Source organism: Oxyura jamaicensis, chromosome 4 (assembly GCF_011077185.1).
Source record: "Oxyura jamaicensis isolate SHBP4307 breed ruddy duck chromosome 4, BPBGC_Ojam_1.0, whole genome shotgun sequence".
In the NCBI taxonomy this organism is placed as follows: Eukaryota; Metazoa; Chordata; class Aves; order Anseriformes; family Anatidae; genus Oxyura; species Oxyura jamaicensis.
Genome location: NC_048896.1, coordinates 30,486,026 through 30,506,267, shown reverse-complemented (window position 1 = coordinate 30,506,267; position 20,242 = coordinate 30,486,026). Strand labels below are relative to the sequence as shown.

At 34.7% G+C, this 20,242-nt stretch overlaps 1 protein-coding gene across 2 annotated transcripts in view; it reads left to right on the top strand.

Annotated features, from left to right (window-relative positions):
* Nucleotides 1-20,242, top strand: part of SPOCK3 (SPARC (osteonectin), cwcv and kazal like domains proteoglycan 3) — a 189,621-nt gene that overhangs the window by 100,360 nt on the left and 69,019 nt on the right. For both annotated transcript variants that reach the window (XM_035323985.1, XM_035323984.1), the window contains one exon: nucleotides 17,049-17,175. In XM_035323985.1, the coding sequence (XP_035179876.1) occupies nucleotides 17,049-17,175 (127 nt within the window). The remainder of the gene's footprint in view (nucleotides 1-17,048; nucleotides 17,176-20,242) is intronic.

Below are 20,242 nucleotides of genomic sequence, written 5' to 3'. Positions count from 1 at the left end.
ACAGTCGCAATACATTTAAGACTTGATCTAAAGCTTCCTTAATCTTTGGGATCTACTCTCTTAATGGAGATGGTGTGGTTATTCATCTGTAATTACATGTGTAATTCATCTGTATGGTTATTTCATTGAAGCTTTGGGTTTATTGCACACGTGCAGACCATCTGCACAATGCATGCGCCATAGAATCTATGTCCAGAAATCTCAGAATAATGCTCAAATTCTGTCTAGACAAAGCTTCTGGATGAGGGGAAGTAAGTTATATCTGGGGAAGCCAGTAGTCATGGTAGCCGTGACTCTAGTGTTCTCTGGTTTAATTCCTCTGAGGAAAACTTTCAAAGACAGTGATAGATTTGAATATCCAAGGACAGGTAAACCCCAAACAGTATCTCCCCTCTAAGCCCAAACTTGTTGATGCAAAGACGAAGCAATAACATGAAAAGCTGATCTTAGAGGAGAGTTAATTAAGTTGCGGAGTAGAGCAATAAACATACCACTACAGGAAGCAGATAACCTGAGGATATGAAGGATTGATTTTTAATCTTTTGGGCATGCTATTGGAGTTTATAAAAGTTACGAATGTACAAGCAAGATGGTCTAGATCACAATCTCTTGCTCATGGTGGTCATAAACTTCTGTGCTACAAAATAGGACGTAAGGGCTTGCTGTCCTCATTCGTTGTTCTTACAACTATTGCCATTATCAACACTTGAGCCCTCTATCTCAAACATTAGAGGCATCTCCTGAAAACTGAATTCCCTTTCATATTCTAGAAGTATACTGATACCATATAACCATTTCCTTCAAAGTACAAATGCTAGTGGTTTTTAACCTATGCTGCAGTGCTTCTTTCATGCTCCCTAGTTCATATCTCCTATCTTCAAATTGTAAAACGAGGTAATGCATTTCTGGAATTATTGCTCAGTTGCTTTCATTTACCCTCTCATAATGAAAGAACCAAGAGAAATGCATGAGGTAGCAGATTCAAAACAAATTACAGGGACCTATTTAATTCTGACATGATGGTACTCCTGCAGAGTTCTTGGTCAGCACTGAGGTTAAAAGAAATGTTTAGATATTAGTGTAGATAGCTGGCACAGGCTTTTAAGCTAGCATACAGATGCAACGACTCATTTTTCTGCAATACAGCAATCTCTTCTTAGCAATAAAGAAGTGTAGGATTTGCCTGTTTCTTATGGTCACTTCCTGGTTGTTTTTTATTGTAAGGCTGCTGTCTGAAAAGAGGTGCTACGTTTGATCAGCAGACTGCACGGGACAATAGTCCAATTAGATACCACAATGTTTTTTTTTTCCAAAGTTACTCAGATACCAAAAGATACAGTTATTTATATATACTTGAAGCAATAAAAGCAGCAATAAAAAGAAATTGAAATAGAGAAGGAAAAAGTACCACTTTTTGATCTCAAGAGTTTTCAAAGCAGAAAATCATGTGTTTTCTTTGTTTGTTTTTACTCAACTGTTGTTTTCGTAAGCAAATTATGAAATGCTTTCTGTGTCCCACTGCACTTTCCACTTCTGTCATCTCTCAGTAGATCACTGCTTTACTTTCTCGTTTAACCATGGCCTCTTTCTCAGACTAGCTACATTGCAGTTGTCATACTTAAAATCTGGATTTATTGTCTTTTATTTTTAAAGCGCAGTATTTGGAAATGCATTCAGCTCTGAGGCTGGGAGTGGTGAATTTGTTATTTTTAATAACTTTTAATTATTTTTAATTAAATTTTTAATACTTGCTCAAGGAATTTCTATGTATTTGGCATTATGGGTGACCACAGACAAATTGCCAGTCAATGTATGATAGAGATGGTGCTCTTTGGTGCTTTGGGCTTGCCATGCATATGCATGACTTTCCCTGTGTAGTCAACTCAGAGATGAATTAGCGTATCTGACATCTGGGGAGAAGCACTCCTGACCTACAAGAAATCTAGCCTGTCTTCAGTAATAGGCCAGAAAAGAACATAATTAGGGTAACTTAGTATGACTCAGCAGATGATTCTCTGTATTTGAGTTTGACCATAAATTTTGCTGTGCTATCATCTTGTTACTGTATACTTGTTCTGAGCAGACCTCTGGGCCAGCTTTATCTTCAGATTTTTTGATGTTATTAGACACTATTCATGAATCCCCAAAATACCATCCTAACATAAAGATAATTCCAAGATGAAATAAGTTCTTTCTCTCTCTCCATCCAACCCCCTTCTCTCTCTTCCACCAGGGGTGTGAGAAAAGAGGTGCTGATACGTGACTCTCCCATCCATCTGGAGAGTACTTGGAATATTGCACTACAGTAAGCTGTCAGTTAGCTAGATCATCTAAGGGAATTCTGTTTGTCATAGAAATGCCATAGCTGTTAACCCGTGCCAGAATATAGAAGTTTAGTTTCATAAGGCACTGATATGCAGGCATAGATTATACTCATAAAAATTTACGAGCTGTCAAACAGTTTTTGTTTGCAGCTTGCAAGGGATCTTCTAACACTGTATTAACAACATTATCTGAAAACATCGTGGCTTTTGCAAAAAGTGAGTTAATATAATCACACTAGCAAAACCAGTTCAAGGTGATACTATTTCATTTTTTATTTAAATTCCATACAGAGATTACGTGTAATCCAGAGGACCAACATATAAGTCAGTTTTCTGTCTGTGTGCTATGTCATAGAATCTATAACTACAGGCGTGTATTTTGATGCTTTTGAAATGATTAGAGGAAGATGATGCATTTTGGCAGTAGAATAAAGGACAAGTAATGCTAGCACTGGAATTAGTGAGACAGCTGGCTCATTTCAAGCCTTATTGCTCCTCAGCACCAGGCAGTAGATTGTATATAGAGAGGCTTGGTTCTGTTTATTACATAGTTTTCTTGTTCAGCAGAAGTACTCCCGATTTAGACTAGTAAGAGAGTTGAGTTCTGTTCAAAGGTGTTTAATTAAAACAAGTGTCCAGGGTAGGTAGAATTATTTTACACAACAAAATAATAATTTAGCATATTAATGTAAGGAAAACAAAACAAAACACAAATTATTATTACTGTTTAAGTGAAACAGGTGTGATACTTCTGGAGGTGGAGAGAACAATTAATTAAAACTGGCAGATGTAACAAGTGGAACTGTCAGGTGGTAGGAGCAGCATCAGCCAGGCAGAGGAACACAATGATGAATGGAGTTAAGTACCAGAGAAAGAAAACCAAAGCAGGTTATATGGTTATATATACATATATTTTAAAAAAAAAAAGTGTAAAGCTGGCTTTAAAGCTGTGTTACAGAGCAAGGAACGTTCATTAAAATGAATGGCTGCAAGGGTGTGTGTCACAATGAGACTCTAAAGGAACCCTGATCCACTGAGGCAATTAAAGGGTACCCAGATCCCTGAACATGAATATTTTGAATGTATTACTTGGAAAAGTGGCTTTTTACTCCTCACAGGTGTCATAAGGAATTGAGAATTGCTAAATACAATCTAGAGAGAGACAGAGATCCTACAGCCTCTCCTTGCATTCTGGAATTGGCTCAAAATACTTCTGTTACATACACATCATAAGAAAATAAGCTACTGAGCATGAAATACACTGCCATATTCCAGGAAAAAAATGATGTTTCCACAAAAATATTTCAGGTAAATTCTTCTACGCTCTAAAAATGGATTATCTCACTATGTCTCAGTTGGAGTGAGAAAAGACATGAGAGCTGTGTAAATGTCATCAGTATAAATTAACAAGGGGGAAAGGTAAACAAACAGCAACTGTAGTGAATGCAGTATATATTTGTTTTAAATTCAGGGCTAAGATACTCAAATAGAACATGCTGATTTTAACATACTTCCACAAGTTATTTTGTGCAGTACCCTTTTTCAGTTGAAGTGCTAAAACTAAAGCTGATATGGTTAAGAACAATCAAGGCATATCAAAATGTGTCAACACAGGAAAACATCCAAAGAAGTGCAGTGAATCAGTTTGCCAGTCAAAGTTATTAAAATACATGTTTGATAGTCTCTTCATGGGAGGAAAAAGGGCAACTAAGGAATTTTTGCGGTGGTTTCTGGCAGCAGAATAGAAAGGGAAAGCTCAAATTGCATCCATTGGTATCAACCATTCAGTGTTAGTTTTCCCTTTAGTGTCATGATTTTGTCAGTTAAACATGAGATGTGATGGAAAATAGCCAACTTCTGCTTGGCTCACTGTAAATCAGTGACTTGTCGTTTACGCAAGGTGTACTAGCAGAGATAGTGTTCTGCTGTTAATCTCAGAAATTGTCACAAGCTGGGAACTAATGAATCAAGGCCACAGAACTTGGGCAGGTTTTGAATGTATTTGTGTCCATGTGTGTATATCTCAATGCACATTAATATAAACATTGTTGGGTATGTATCAAATTGTAAAGATAAGAAAGAAGCATGCTGTAACAAGCCACCACATTTGAAAGTGCTGAAAAACTATTTAAATAGGCCTGTAGTAAGACACTTGGATCTGAAATGCTAATGCCAGCTACGCAATTTGAACAACTTAGGAATTTATTAGTACTGATAAAAATAGTAAAAATGTTAGAGTTATTACACTCATGTAGGCATGTTGTAGTGATGCAGTACCTGGGTGTTTTAAAGCTCCCACTTGAAAGAAAGCTCTTAGCTGTTACGCTCCCCCCTCCCCAGTGGAGAATGTAGAATCGTAGGACTGGTATTACATATACTACTGTCAGTCTTGAGTTGTCTCTAAATTTAAAGATTGCTAATTAGTGGGGGAATGCACTGATCTGAATGAAGTGTAGAGCGGTTGTACTAACTGTAGTTGTTCTAGTGGAACTACTACCACAATACTGTGCCATTGGAATGCCTGCAATTCAGGAAAAAATATTGAGACGTAGAGGGGATTCAGAAACAAGCTACAAGAATAGCCAAAGGTCAGAAAATGTACCTTTTCATGAAAGACAGCGGGGAACATCATGCATATTTGTTTGACATGGAAAAAAGAAAGAAGTCTTTGCACTTGCTGTTTGAAAATTTATTTGGAGACAAACTTTTCAACAGGCTTGCCAAAGTAGCATTGAGATTTAGCAGAGGAATCCAAATTGGATGGTCTAAGGGTACCTTCTTCCAGCTTTGCAGTATGCAAGTTTCCGAATGTGTTATGTAAAACCTTTCCTTGTTATAAAGCAGGTGATGACAGTAGAAAAGGGTATCAGTTTAGTCAGACATCAGACATGAAATAATCTTCTGTAAATAGTGCCATACTGTTTTTTCTTTTTTTTTTTTTTTTCTGTACTTGCTTTGAACAAGGCATGTTGCCAGTTTATCAACAAGTTTTTACACATGATGTGACCTGTACATGCATTAATCATGAACTCTGAAATAAGTATTACCATATGACTGTTTTTCCAGCTGCCAATTCAGTATGTATTCACTTCAGGTTTTCTTTCAGACAGATATATGTGCGTGTAGTTCAAATACAATATGGACAGCACATCTTGATAACAGCAAACTTAGAACAAATGTTTAATATGTAATTGTACCTGCTTATGTAAGTTGTGCTAAAACGTATAGGGTTGGTTTTTAAATTTATATATTTTTTTTAATAGAACTGAACAGAACTGCAAATGATTGCCTAGCCCTTCTGGAAAGCCTTGCAAATAGAAACTACTTAAAAAGTAATTTCTGCAACCAGAATTATTATTATTATTATTATTTGTGTGAAAGAACCCTGCAAAATGAAAGTCAAAATCATAAAAATATTTGTTGGCCTCATGCCTTACCACCAGGTGTGCTGATAATGTATTATATTCAGCCATTTATTGATGGCTTACATTATTGGTGGTGATCTTTCAAGTCCAAATATGCTTGAAAAGTGTCCAAGTGTGCTCTGAAGTTCACAACAAATTCATGATTACAAAGTCAACAGTAGAGGAAAAAGGTCAGTGGAACTTCTTGATTGTGGTCAACAAGCTCTTAATGGTAATACATTGTTATGATTTATTTGTATATATAATTAACTGTAGTGTTTCTCATTCTGAGAGATCGGCTTTTGCCCTTGAGTGTGGTGCTGTTTCTTATGGCTTTGTTACTGTTGAAGTTCTTTTCACAGCAATGTTGTGAAAATAGCATATAAATGAGTTTATCAGAAACGACGATAAGTCCATAAGCCTCCATTGTTGTTTTTAATCTTCCTTAAAACAGACAGGATAAAAAGTGAAGAAAGATAATTTCTCTAGCAGTAATCAATTCTCTAGAAGTAATCAATTCTCTAGAAGTAATCAATTCTCTAGAAGTAATCAATTTTTTAAAAAAAGTTCTTTATTATATCTTGTTTACAAGAACTGCATTTACCAATATTTTTATGAATCTGAAGGTGGGGAAAAAAGTGTCCTTTGTTTTGTAGCTATTGCATGTCACCTCTCGCAAAGGCTGTATAGGCTTTTTTTTTTTTTCATAATATGCAATTTGCGAACAAGTGGAATAATAAATTAATTGCTGAATTATGCGGTGTTGTGAAGACAGGCTCATATAAGTTCTGTGTAAATGGAAAACGTATGTTCATGTTCCCTTCCAGCAGCCTTACAACTTGTTTGTGTGTGGGAAGAGACGTCAGAGGACTGAGACAATATTAGTATGTACATTATACATTCCTGAGGAACAGTGAGGATACCAAGATTATCAATGTTACTCAAAAGAACACAAGGTGATCTTATTATAGTTATATATTGATGTCTCATAGCAAGGAATTACAACAGTGTAGAAAAGTATGGCTAACCAGTCTGACACATAATGACGCTATTCCTGAACTGTATTTGCTCTTTTTAAATTAAAAATCAAACACCAGCAACAACAACAACATAACACCTTGCTTCTTCCGTATTTCCCTGCACCAGGTCCACTTAAGGCTGAAAACTGTCAGCTTGATTTTCTAGAGAGTTGTACTGCTTTACATATCTTCAGTGACAAGTGTCCTGGGCCATATCAGAATGCATTTGACTTCATCCTGTGCTGGAAATGAATCTGGATTTAATGAAATAGGAGTTTTTTAAACAGGTAGGGCTGATGTTATAAAGCCAGGAATGGCAAATACACTTGTCTAAGAGGTAAAACAGAAACCCTCAGAGAGGGTTAAATATTCTTTCCTTAGGAGTTTACCTCTGTTCTGTGTTTACCTTTTTATTCTCTCACCAGCTACCCTATCAGAATAATGTATAGCACTCAACACTTACTATTCTGTCTTATCTTTCTAAAAATCTGAATTTTACTATGGTCTTTTAATTAAGAAGCTTATAGGTTTCTCCTTATTCCAAGACATGAAAATAAAGCAGATCTGAGAACTTCCTGCTGTCATTTGGCAGTTCCAAATATTACCTGCTCTGATTATGAAATCTTATTTTAAAGTTTAAGTTAGCAATGCAATTAGTGTTTTAAGATGTAATATATGATAAAAGCACATCAATATTTGTAACTATTTTAAAGCTAGTGGAGAGCTTTTCAATATACTAATCTTTCTTGTATATGGGAAAAAAATAGAAGCTTTGTTTTAATATCAATTCCATAAAAATTGGTGAAGATTGATAGGGATATATTCTTAAATTCTAATGTAGTTACGGATATAGTTCATGTGCAGTGTACATAAACAGCTGAAAAAAAGGAATCTTAAATAATGTGGAGGAACTTGTACAAATTTCACCACAATTTGTCGCTATTTAAATGTAAAGCTGGCTCTTGCAGTTGTATTGTGTATTCTGAGTTGTCATAGAGCAGAGGACAAAGATCTGAAACATCTGCATTAAGATAACAATATTAAGTGAACAAAATCCAAAGTAGTTTTCTTGGAACAACAACAAAAAAAAACTTTCTGGGAGAAGGAAAAAAAAATCACTTTATTTGACCTATAATAAAACCAAGAAGATATTAGAGCTGCAAAGTGGTGTTAAAGTCTTTGGAGGAAAAATGATTAAAATAAAAAATACATAAAATCCAAAAACTCATAAATCCTGGATTTTTAGAGAGTATCACTTGTCCTCAGATTTAAACAGATTGTGCAGGACTCATCAGTGGGACTTTGGTATGGTATCTTGCTGAGATCAATCACCTAGAAGTCAAATGAAATGCAGGTGGCATACCTGTACGGCAACACTTGACAAGCTGAGTAATCCATTTAGATTTAACACGCATGAGTTCATATCTGTTTTGTTTTGTTTTACTATTGGCTTTACAAATGGTCTAGTTTACCAATACCTTTATTCTTAATAGAGCATTAACTATAACTTTCAATACTTTGTTTCTGCTTCCATTTTAAATAAAGCGTAATTGCTAATGTATCATTAAGAACCTTTATAAAATCCAGAGCTGTAAAATGGTCACTGTAGCAGTTGTCTTGATTTCTTTTCAGTATATCTAGCATTAGTCAGCTTTCACTCCCTTTGATGTTGAGAATGTAATCTCTGTAGACAAAAAATGTAAAATGTTCTGTCATACTCACTAATGTTTAAAGTGGCACTGTTCTCCTGAATAAAATCTATTTTTCCAAAGGTTCAGAAGCTAAGGAGATCTTCAGGTGGTTTCCATGTTCTTAACTTTTAAAAAACTGATCAGATCATTTGATCAAATATTATCATATTATCAAAAACTGATCATATATTATATGAGTATATAATAGTTTGTTGATGCTTTTTATTTTTTGAGTTGCATTGGAATTGCATCTTCTGGAATTGCATTGCCTCAGGATTTATACTATGTCACTGCTGAGGAGTGATGTGTTTTCCAGAAGGTTACAAATGCTTTTCCTGAAAATGTAGCATCATCTTGAAGTAATTTTAGCATTCATATATGAATATGTGAATGCCTTCCATTAAATAACAGATTAGTTTACTAGGAGGAATGAATCTTTATTTAAAAAACAAGATGAATGGATATGTTTTTTAGAGAAAATGAACAGGTACAGAAAAAATGAAGAATTTAAATCTTCAAGCTGTACATTATTTAAACTCTTGGGTCCCATCAGTCACTTTTTAGAAGTAATGTTTCTTTAGTTACCTTCTTTATTTACTATTCAGGAATAAAAAATATTCTTCTGAAACTGATTATTAGCTCAAATATTTTCTATCAATGAGCCTACCAGAAGAGTTGAATATAAAGTTTTTAAGTATACAGACAAACTTAAGTACTTAAAGAAACAAAAGTTTTCAGCTGCCTGTTGGCACTAGAATTCAAGTGATTGACACAGGAGACATATATGACGATAATACAAGAGAAAATGGAACTCCTTTCAAATATTAATGTGATTCTTATAAATAGACTTTTCTTCCTACTTTTCTATCTTCATTTTCAAGCAGATACTGTGACTGATCCATGTGAGGGAGGAAAGAGCTGGGAACACAGGCAGCTGGAGTGAAACTTACACTTAGAAGGCAATGAGGAAGACAGATTGCATGAGAATCACTGTCTGTAGGGTCCTGGATGTTAGGAGTGGAATATGAATTTACTTCTGTAGTGGTAAAAGAACAGTTTGTGGCAGTCAGTGTTCTGGGCCTGTTTGGAAATTAGCTATTTCTAGTTAAAAAATATTATTCTGTTGTTCTGTTCAACATAAAATAAGTAGATTTGGAAGGAGTGGCCATTCAAGTGGCAGTATTAATTATTTTTTTTTTTTCATTATTTTTCTTATTTGGGCTGTAGAAGTGATTTTTACTTATTTGATCCTGTTATAATGTCTCTTCACTCATTTATGAATCAAGCATTAAGATGCTCATGAGAACTGTATCTGTAATTGGACTATCAAATGCATTTTGGCATTTTGCTTTGCATAGTGAATATGCAGAAAACAGCGATTGTGATAAACTTACTTCATGTACTAGGGTCTTTTTATGTTTTTTACAGTTTCTGAAAACATTAAACACTGCTAGTAGTGGTTGTTCCTACTGTCATGTGAGTCATTAACAATTCCTCTTTTTGGGCTCAGGTTTGCTCTATCATATTGTGATGTATTTTGTGAGAAATTATTATTTGATGTGGTAATTCTTGTCTAGCAAACCTAGAAGATTTATCATGATTACTAAACCAGGTATCAACCTAGATCATTGTCTAGGTCTTGGTTTTACTCTGCACTAAGCTAACAATTTATCATAGAATCATAGAATGGCCTGGGTTGAAAAGGACCTTAAAGATCATCTAGTTTCAACACCCCCCCCCACTCTGGGAAGGGTTGCCAACCACTAGAGCAGGCTGCCCAGAGCCACATCCAGCCTGAATACATAAATATTATAAGAGCAGTGGAGAAGGCAATCTCTCTCAGATATCAGACAGAAAGAAAAAATAAATAAATAAAGCCTCTAACTGTGTGGGTATTGCAGGATCATCCTGGTGGCCATTCTCTGGAGCTGCTCGCACATGTACATGTCCTTCTTGTGCTGGGAGCCCCAGATCTGTATGCAGTGCTACAGATGGGGTCTCTTGAAGGCACAGAAGATGGGGAGAATTACCTCCCTCGACCTGCTGGCCACACAGCTTTTAATGATGTCATCTTGGAAATCAGGAAATCAGCTTATCTGCCAACATGATTTTTTGGCCTCCTTCCATTGCATTTTTTCTGCTAAGTAGTGATCTGTGATAACATTTCTCTGTCTGGCCTCTAGATGGCAGAGTGATTTGGGCATGCTGTAAATTCATGGGCTGCCAAATGGATACCTGTGTAGAAAATAGCTTCTAGAGAAATAAGAACCTTTACTGTTAAAAAATAAAAGAAAAATCGGATGTTTCCTACACTTTCATAGAAAACAAAGTTAATAGTCTTCCATCAATGACTAGTTGTTTTGTTCCCAAAAGTTTAGTGTATTTTTTTTTTTTGGTTTTGTTTCCATTTTCCAAAGTGTAAGGAGTATCCTTAAGCAATTTAGATAGGACATTTACAGAGCCATGTAATCATGGTTAAATTGTGTAGTGCAGTATGTTTAAATTGTATGCTCTTTCCAAGCAGGCGTCTCAGGATTACAAGCTGCTGTAATGTAGTTGTTCTTCATACTTTGCTCAGCTATAGAGAATCTGCAGCAGTGGGAGGTTTATGACTAGTATTTATGACTAGTATACATATATATACATATATATATAGACCTTCTCACTGTACATACAGCAGTGTTCTTTAGATACAAGTTACTACATTTAGGAAACAAGAAGAGAACCTTTAAAACCTGACGAACTGGCTTTCAGGAAGACATTCTCTTTGCAATTCAGATATGTGTCCTGTGTATTTTACCACCTGAAATGAGAAATAAGGTTCTTGCTTTACATCCTCTTAACTGTGTGTAAAGTCTCTGTTTGGCATCAATACTGTTATTACAGTATTTGCAATACTTAAGAGGGAAATTGAAAGAAATTATGGATGTAACAAAACAACCAACATCAAAAGAACCGAAAAATACATAAATATACTAGCAGTTAACCATTAACCAATTTGTGGTTTAACTGTCCTCTGAGGTGTTGTTTTATATAGTATAGAAAAACTTGTCACACAGACATCTTAATCCTTAACAAGTGTATATTCTGTTACTGTCTCTAGGTAATATTTGAACATCCTTTTTCTGTCTTTGATCTTCAACGAAAAAGAATTTTAATCAGAACTTCTTAAAGACAAGCTACAGCTGGGAGGGAGGACTGACATGTTAAGTTCAGAAGAGCTACCATCTCTTATAATTTGGAAAGAGTATTTAGAGCCTTTTCTATAGAGGTCATTTTTTCCTTCAGTTTGCAATAAAGTTCTCACGAAGCTATTTTAATGCAACATGTACATATAGCATACAATCTGAAAATTAGGGGCTTTGGTGAAGAGCTTTGCATGCTTCAGCATCTGAAATATTCCCCTCTTTCCCCTCCAAAAAAAAAAAAAAAAAAAAAAAAGCCAAAACAAAACAAAAAGCTCCTAATGTTCTGGTAATTTGCATAGTCACGTATAACACATTACTCCTAGAAACGTGTTTACTCCTGTAAACTTTGCCAACCCAAAGGAGGATGGTGTGAGCTCTGCATTTTGTATATTAAAATCCCTTTCATCTCTCAGGCAACTACAGGTAAGTTAAATAATGATAACCCATTTCTGGGTTGCTGTGCATTCTTTGCTTTTCTGTCCCCTTAAAATGCTGTACGACCTAACTTCAGTCAAAGTGAGGCAAATACTGTTCCATAAAATTTCAGCAGTATTACTTACAACCATTTTAAAAAAAAAAAATAATATAGGGCTATTTCTTTTAGGTTTTAGTTTATTACATAGACATATAGAAAAAAATACTGGTTTCTGTTCTTGACAAAAGTAGGCAGAATACTGCAGAAAGTAATGGAGCTATACGACAACAGGGCAAGAAACCACCTGAAAGTATAAAGTATTTTGTTAATATTACGTGTAGGTGAAAGGAGTAAGAATTTGTATCTTCAGAATATCTGCTTGTTTTCCTTTTCATGTGCAAATCAGTAAATAGCATTTTGATTTTACATGCACAGAAAAAAAATACTCTGAATTCTAAAATAATACTGAGTATGTATGTTTAGTGATCCTGACAAAAAAGATAGATCACTTGCAATTTTCTGGTCTGACCTCTTGGGTGTACGTGCTGGGGAAAAATAATAGCTGAATTTATATAATCTCACATGCACCTGCTAAATGTTATCCTGATCCATCAATAAATACAAACATCTTGACAACACTGTTAATTCAAATTGTTAAAAATGTATTTTTTATTATATTTTTAGAGCAACTTTCTTAACGTCAGCTTCATTCATCTCAGATTTTTTCAACTATTAGTCGTTTCTCAAGACAATTTTTTCTTGTATTCTATGGAAATAATGCAAAATAATGAAACAAGTGAAAATAACATAGAAACACACACAAGAGCTGGCCATGTGGCCTAGTTCTGGCTTGGACAGAGTTAATTTCTTTGTAGTAGCTGGTATGGTACTGTTTTGTATTTAGTGTGAGAATAATGCTGGTAACACGTGTGTTATAACTGTTGCAGAACAGTACTCACAGAGAGCCAACAACTTTTCTGTTTCTCATGCTGCCCTGCCAGCGAGGAGGATAAGGGCTGGGACAAGGAGCTGGGAGGTGACAAGGGACAACTGACCTAGACTGACCGAAGGGATGTCCCATACCACATGGCATCATGCTGAACAATAAATATGGGGGGAGTTGGTCAGGTTGAGGGGGCTGCTGCTCGGGGATTGGTTGGCTGGTGGTACACGATTGCATTGTGCATCACTTGTTTTGTGTATTTTCACTGACGGGGAGTGAGTGAATGGCTGTGTGGTGCTGAGCTACCTGCCAGGTTTCTTTTGATATTTGAAAGGAACATCTCAAAAACATACTGACAACTGTAGTTTTGTTCCAGGATACTCTCACATGAAAAAGAAAATTTGAAGGAAATGTAGTCAACTCTAACAAAACCAAATTAGATTTTGCAATACAAGTGCTTTTTCTAATTATGTTAATCTGACACAGCCTGATTGTGTCCCCCAAAGACCATAGCAAAATATAATCATACAGTCTCTAAATGAGAATAATTCTAAACTATCTAAGAAATGCAAATATCGTTATCAGAGAAAAAATGCAGGAGTTCTTTGAAACATTAGTTCTCTAGTAAGTCAAATTTGTTTCTGTCAGTCTGCATTTGAAGACCTGTATTTGAGTATTCTCAGATCTATCTATTAACTGTCAAGTTCCTTCAAGTGAATTGGACATTCATGCATTTTATATGTCATCAAATAAGTCATGTTTCCAAAGAGTCAGTAGCTTGTAGCTGAATTTTCAAGGTGTTGTATTAAGCATTCTTAAAGTATTCACAGGCACAATCATTGTGTATACAGAAAGGGAAGTTTATGTATGTAAACAATTACATAGGCTACACTAATTGTGCAGATGGTCTAATTATGTTACCAGACCTGCAGTTGCATGTGCAGTCTAAAAGCATATGCGCAATTGGGTGTACACAAATTAATGCAATCACAAGTGTTGCTGGTAAATTAAACCCATAGATTTAATTCTACTATTTGGGTGTCAGCAATGTCAGATAATGTAGAGCTTGCGTATTCAGTACTTCATTTACTTTATTACTAGGGAGATCCCAAAACCCTTTTCAGGAAATCAAGACGTGCAAGATTTGTCAGTGAAAGAGGCTAACTTTTACATGGCTTCATATATTTGTTGTGGCAAAATTGTAATGGACATGAACATTTATACTGACTGTAATGGAATCAGAAAATTAAGTGCCACAATTTTAGTAGCTGCAATTTACAGTGCTCTAGGTGTTTGTTTTTTTTTTTTTCTTTTTTCTTTTTTCTTTTTTTTCTTCTTTTTTTTTTCTTTTTTCCTTTTTCTTTTATCTTTTTTTTTCTTTTTTCTTTTTTCTTTTTTTTTTTTCAAATGGAAAAAAAATGAATAGAAGGAAGAAAAAATGAAATTTTACAGTGGAGTAACTGTTGTTGTTGTCTGTTTACTAATTCTTTTCCTCTTATATGTAGAATGTAAAAATGTATTGCTTTATATGCATATCTTAAGTAAATTATAACTGAAGTTACTTACATTGTCATTGAACAATCCTTCTGGGTTTTACTTAATGACATCATGGACATACAACAATGATTTTAATTCAAGATGATTTATACCATAATAATAATGGCTTCTTAGTTATTGTCATGCCAATAGCTTGTATGTAAATTCATTGCATAGTTGGAAAAAAAAAAAAGCACAATATAATGGCAACATAGAAATAGTCAAAAGAAGCAAATTTGTTATACTTAAGTAATGGTGAAAGGAAATGTTAGAGTATGTAAGCTTAAGATACTATTAATAGATTTTATGAAGTGCATGTGTGTGCCATAACTGGTATTCAAAATGTTTTTTATTGATTTTACTTTTTTGTGTCATCTCATTGACTGATCATCAGAAAATAGCTGTTGGTCAGCTATAATTATATAAAATCTTTATAATATACCTAATATTATATTAGGTATATAATAATAATATTATATCTAGGTATAGAAAGGTATATAATAATAATAATAGGTATATTATATATATATATATAATATAGATATAATATATCTAATATACCATTATTTATAATTTATTTATCATTTTACCTTCTGAGTTAGGAAAACACAGATACTTTTGTTTCATAGAAAAATCTTATTAGCTATATGGAAACCAAGATCTTAAAATTGATTTGCTGAAGGTTTCAACAGAGTTCTGTGTAGAATGGAAAAGTTGACTCTCTTCACCCTAAATGAGCGGCCTGGGATAGCCTACATATAAAAGCCTAATGAAGCTGAAGCTGGTTGAGAGAAGGTGATGAGGCTACCTTGTTCTTTATACGTCTCCAATGGTCATCACAGACCTGTGATTTCTTTGTCCTCAGCTTCTTCTAGTGTCCAGTCTTCTTGTGATTCCTCTTTAGACATCATTCTCTTTCCTTCCTTCAGATCATTTTAATTGTCCTTTTTCCTCAGTCTGGACATGTGTGTTCCCTCCCCCATCTTTTCTCAGGTGTATACTTCATTTATGGCATGTACAAGGATAGAATAGTGGGGGCAGATAAGCTAAAAATCTCAATTTCTTCTAGTACCATCTTTTATATGTTTTGAGAAACTATAACCAGTAGTATGTGTATCCCACAAATCTTTGTAATTTCTAGTTTTTGCTGATAACAATGGAATTCTTCCTATTGATGTCTGGAACTTTTGCAATTGTTTGTTTCTGCGATGTTCTAGAGTTACCATGACTCAGATAAACAGGAGTTCCATCAGGTAGCTTGATAGCTGGGACTGTCTGGTCCTGTTACTAATCTCAGGCTATTGGGACACTTCTGGGAATCATGAGCTACAGAAGAAACAAGAAGTAAGAGAAGAAAGATGCAGCCATCTAAACACAGTCCTATTAGGCTGGAGCTCATGTGGATGCTTGGAAAATACTCAGTCAAGTGAGAAGAAAAGCAGTAATCAGAGATTACTTTTTTCAAGTTCATATCTTTTTTATTACTCCAGACAAGTTCTTCTCAAGCAGTAATTCATGACTAAGCAGCAGAACAGTTCTTGATGATCTTTAGCTGAACCAAGCTGAAACAGTTGTGCCCCATCAAAGATTAGATTTGAGCTTTTTGAGTGTGAACCTTTACTACTTTGTTGTATCATGATAAGTCATCGCTGTATTCTAAACATAATAATTGGTAGGTTCTTGATTAAGATTCCAAGCAGAAAACACGTTATAAAAATTATCCATTATTGTTCTATTTTCTTATTTATATGGAAGCCATTAATATATAAAGCATGTTGTAGGCTAGCCTATGAATTAGGCAGCTCTCATAAAACAGATCTTTAAGGATGCAGTAGTTGCTAAATGCTTTCATAGGTGCAAAAAGCAATTGGAAAAATAATCAAATAAAAGTTAATTTAGAGCTAGATGATTCAGAGCTAGATAATTCAGGTAGATGCATGCGGGCATACACATGTACACACATGCAGATCAACCCTGTGTTCCAGTGGACTGCCTTTATTTACCTTTGAACTTTACCTTTGGTGGTGGAGTCTGAATTTTAAGAAATGTAATCTATTGTACTTTGACAGTGGTCAAAGTAGGGTAAAACAGTACTCTGAAGGACCAGCTGTTTCTCTTGAAGTATTTATGGTATAGTTTATATTATGTATTTTATAATGCTTAAATGTTGTCTCTTTAAACACAAATATTAATAATATCTCCATTCATACTACTAAATAAGAACAGAAATGAGCAAATACCACACAAGTCAGACATCTTTTACAGATCAGTAAATGTAACAGTCACCGAAGCAACATCTTAATCATCTTTTCAACCAAGATGTCTTAAAAATTGAAGTAACTTGCAGGTGTATCAAGTATATGGTATGATAGTGAGTGAGCATAGACTGACAATGCTTTACTTAAAATAAGATTTAATGGCTGAAATTATGTATGGCTTACTGTTTGTAAAGGCGCATTAAAATACCTTGAGTATGTTCTATTTTTACTACTGTTTATCAGAATTACATACTTTTTGTTTACTTACAGTATGAAAGAGGCTGGTTTAGGCCATAAACAGTGGAGGGGTGGTCCCATTTCATCAAACTGCAAGCAGTGTCCAGTAGTTTATACCAATCCTGTTTGTGGATCAGATGGTCACACATATTCTTCTCAGGTAAGAATTAAATAAAGAACTGAATTATTATTTTGTTGTTCACTTGAATTTCAGCTCTTGGAAAATAATATCCTCTGTTTTTACACAAATCAACTTTTATTTCTTTTGACTAAAATATGTTCCAGACTGCAACCTACAGCCACAGTAGTGTATCTTAAGACTAAAAGGTGAAGTGGTAGCAAATGCCAAGCAGCATAAAACAATAGTACCTGAAAAAGCATGGTGTTACTGTGTAGCAGAGCTCCAGATTAGGTCTGTTTGCTACAGATACCAATGCAAGGTTTTGAATAGGAAGTAGAGTGTTGGTGTTCACAGTTTGTGGTCAGGGAAACATGATATTCCTGTTGACCACTGAGGGGATGCTTCACATTCCAAGAACTTAGGCATAGATGTAAAATACTCGGATAAAAATGTAATAACATAAATAATTGTTGTATATCTTTACTTCTTGCAACAGCATTTTGTGTATTTTAAGACCATAATCAAATCTTCCTTCTATATTCCTCAACCCTCCTTTCTTTTCTGTCATACTTATTTGGAGACAGAATAATAATTCAAAAACAGTAATGTCATTTTACCCAGTCTTTTGTAGAGAAAAGATTTTGGTCACACTGAAGTCCAAAACCCAAGCTTGAATTAGTACAGTACTCAGCTCAGACTTGGGACATCTCACTAGGAGGTGGAGAGACAGACTTTGTAATGCTGAAAACAATTGTTTTGTTTAGTGTCCTCTCTTAAAAATTTCAGTAGAAGAAATAAAAAAAATCAGAATATAACTACTGTTTCCCCAACTTTGACAATTCTTATGCTTTTATCCTTTTTTATGTTAGAAAATATTTTTCTTAAAAATGCAACACTTAGGGAAGTGTGCAAGAATCTTAATTTTCCTTAAAAATTATAATAATTCTAATTCTCTACACGCTGTATCTGAGGCCCACTATGTGAATTTTGGACACTCTAGCTTAGCAGAAAGATAATTCCTTTCCAGTGATAATTTAACTTACAGGTTTAATTTAGGTATTTGGGAGTGTTCTTATTGGATTTACAGTAAACTCCTATGTTTCATCAAGAGCTTGAAATGTGCTTGCATCTTACTAGACATTAGATGACTGTTTAGATGTCATTTACTACTTATTTTGCTGTATCGTGTGAAGGTTGAGCCAGTCTTTAAGCCCCAAGACTAACCTTCACATGGTTATAAACCAGAAGGTAGTCCCTATTTTCTAATTTAAGTAGACAAGATAGCTAAGTTGATATAAACAATACTGAATGAGCAACCTTTTTTTTTTTTTTGAAGTATTGTTGACTTTATCCACTACAGACTCTCCCTACTGTCTTTCTAATGTGACATAAACATTGCAGCTGATTTTTACCCTTACTGCCCTTGCAGCTGATTTTTACCCTTCTGAAAGTTGTATATTAACAACTTTCTGTCTCACAGAGACCCTGGAGGAACTGTAATAGACTTTGAGGGGGACTTGAAGACAGGAATTAAAACAGACCTTAGTTATCCTACTGCCACAGGCTCCCCTGTCCTTGCCTTAGGAAGCTGGCAGGTTGTCTGAAGGAAGGAACAAATAAATTATTTGTAACCTCTCCCTGGCCAACATGTTGGGGCAGAAGCAGTTCCCTCTCATAAAAAAAGAATCGTAGGGAGAAGTGAAATGGGTGGAAAGGTAAAGAAAGAAGTGTTTTCTCACAAATTAAGCTCAAACTATAACACTGTAAAATGAAAAAAAAAAAAAAAGAAAAAGAAAAAGAAAAGAAGAAAAAAAAAAAAGAAACCCACGAATATATGCCAAGACAAGCCTGAGTGCTTCTAATTCTCTTAATTGAAGATTGAACTTCTGTAATTTTACTGGGGAGGGGGAAAGAGGGAAAGCTGGTAGCTCTGTATTTGCACAGAGATTGTTTCTATAGCTGTGAAGCAATTTTTCACTCATTTTTAGAATCCATTGTCCATAATGAATTATTCTGATATATGCAATATTGGTAAACCATATGTGGTTGAACTCTGATATACTAGCAGAAAATCTCAGAATTGATTCATATTGTGTGGAAATGGGGGAATAATTGATCAGAAATAAATGATCCATTTAGAATCAAATAACTTCAGTCAGCATGTATTCTGAATGTTCCTGTAAGTGGCTTACAGCCACTCTGGGTCTGGTCTGAAGCAGATGTACAGAAGTCGGTAAATAATAATGAGATGTAGGTATTTTTACATCAGTTCATGTGTTAAAGGCAAGGCAAGTGTGTGCTGCTCAAACAGGATGATGTGAAATGAGTGGAATGAATAGATATACTCTGCTTCCTTTCCAATGCATTATTAGAGCTACAATCAGTACAGTAGTACATATTATCCAACTTCTATGCCTGTTGCATTGACATAATGCAGAGGTAATGCAGCACAGCAGAGCGCATTTGCAGAGCTTTTCCTTTTGTCTTTCACTACCTTGTAATGGTAGATTTTAAATGTAAGTTTATGGTAGCAAAATGCTTAAAAAGAAAAAAAAATGAAAAAGTTAATAACAACAGAAGATCTGCATTACTATAAATATTTATATATTTTTTTTCCCAGTGGTGTTATGATTTAAAATTCCATGTTGCAATTGCATCAAAATAAAGGTCCTTGCAAGGTTATTTCAGGAGCAGTCATTTTTAAAATTGACATAAATATGAATGTTTGTGTTCCTTTACTCCAGGCAAAGTTTAGTTTCATTGGGGCATGAAGCTCCAGTAGCAGTTTATATAGCAATTTTCTTTTATTTAGAATGCATTTGTCAATGACTATGGCAAAGTATACAGTACATTTTCTGAAAAGAAGTCAGTAAATTGTAATAGTGCCTTGGAACACAGATAGGCAGCTGGCAGTTTTCTGATGCTGATGGACACTACTTTGGGAGTACAGACCTCCCTTTTCAGGCCAAGCGCATGCAAATGTTTGTATGTTTTTATATAACAATAGATATTTCATACATTTTTTTGCTTTGAAAAAAAAAAAAAACTTATAATGGTACATAGTAGAAAGAATTTTACATTGTAGAAAGTCTAACTTCTAAGCTGA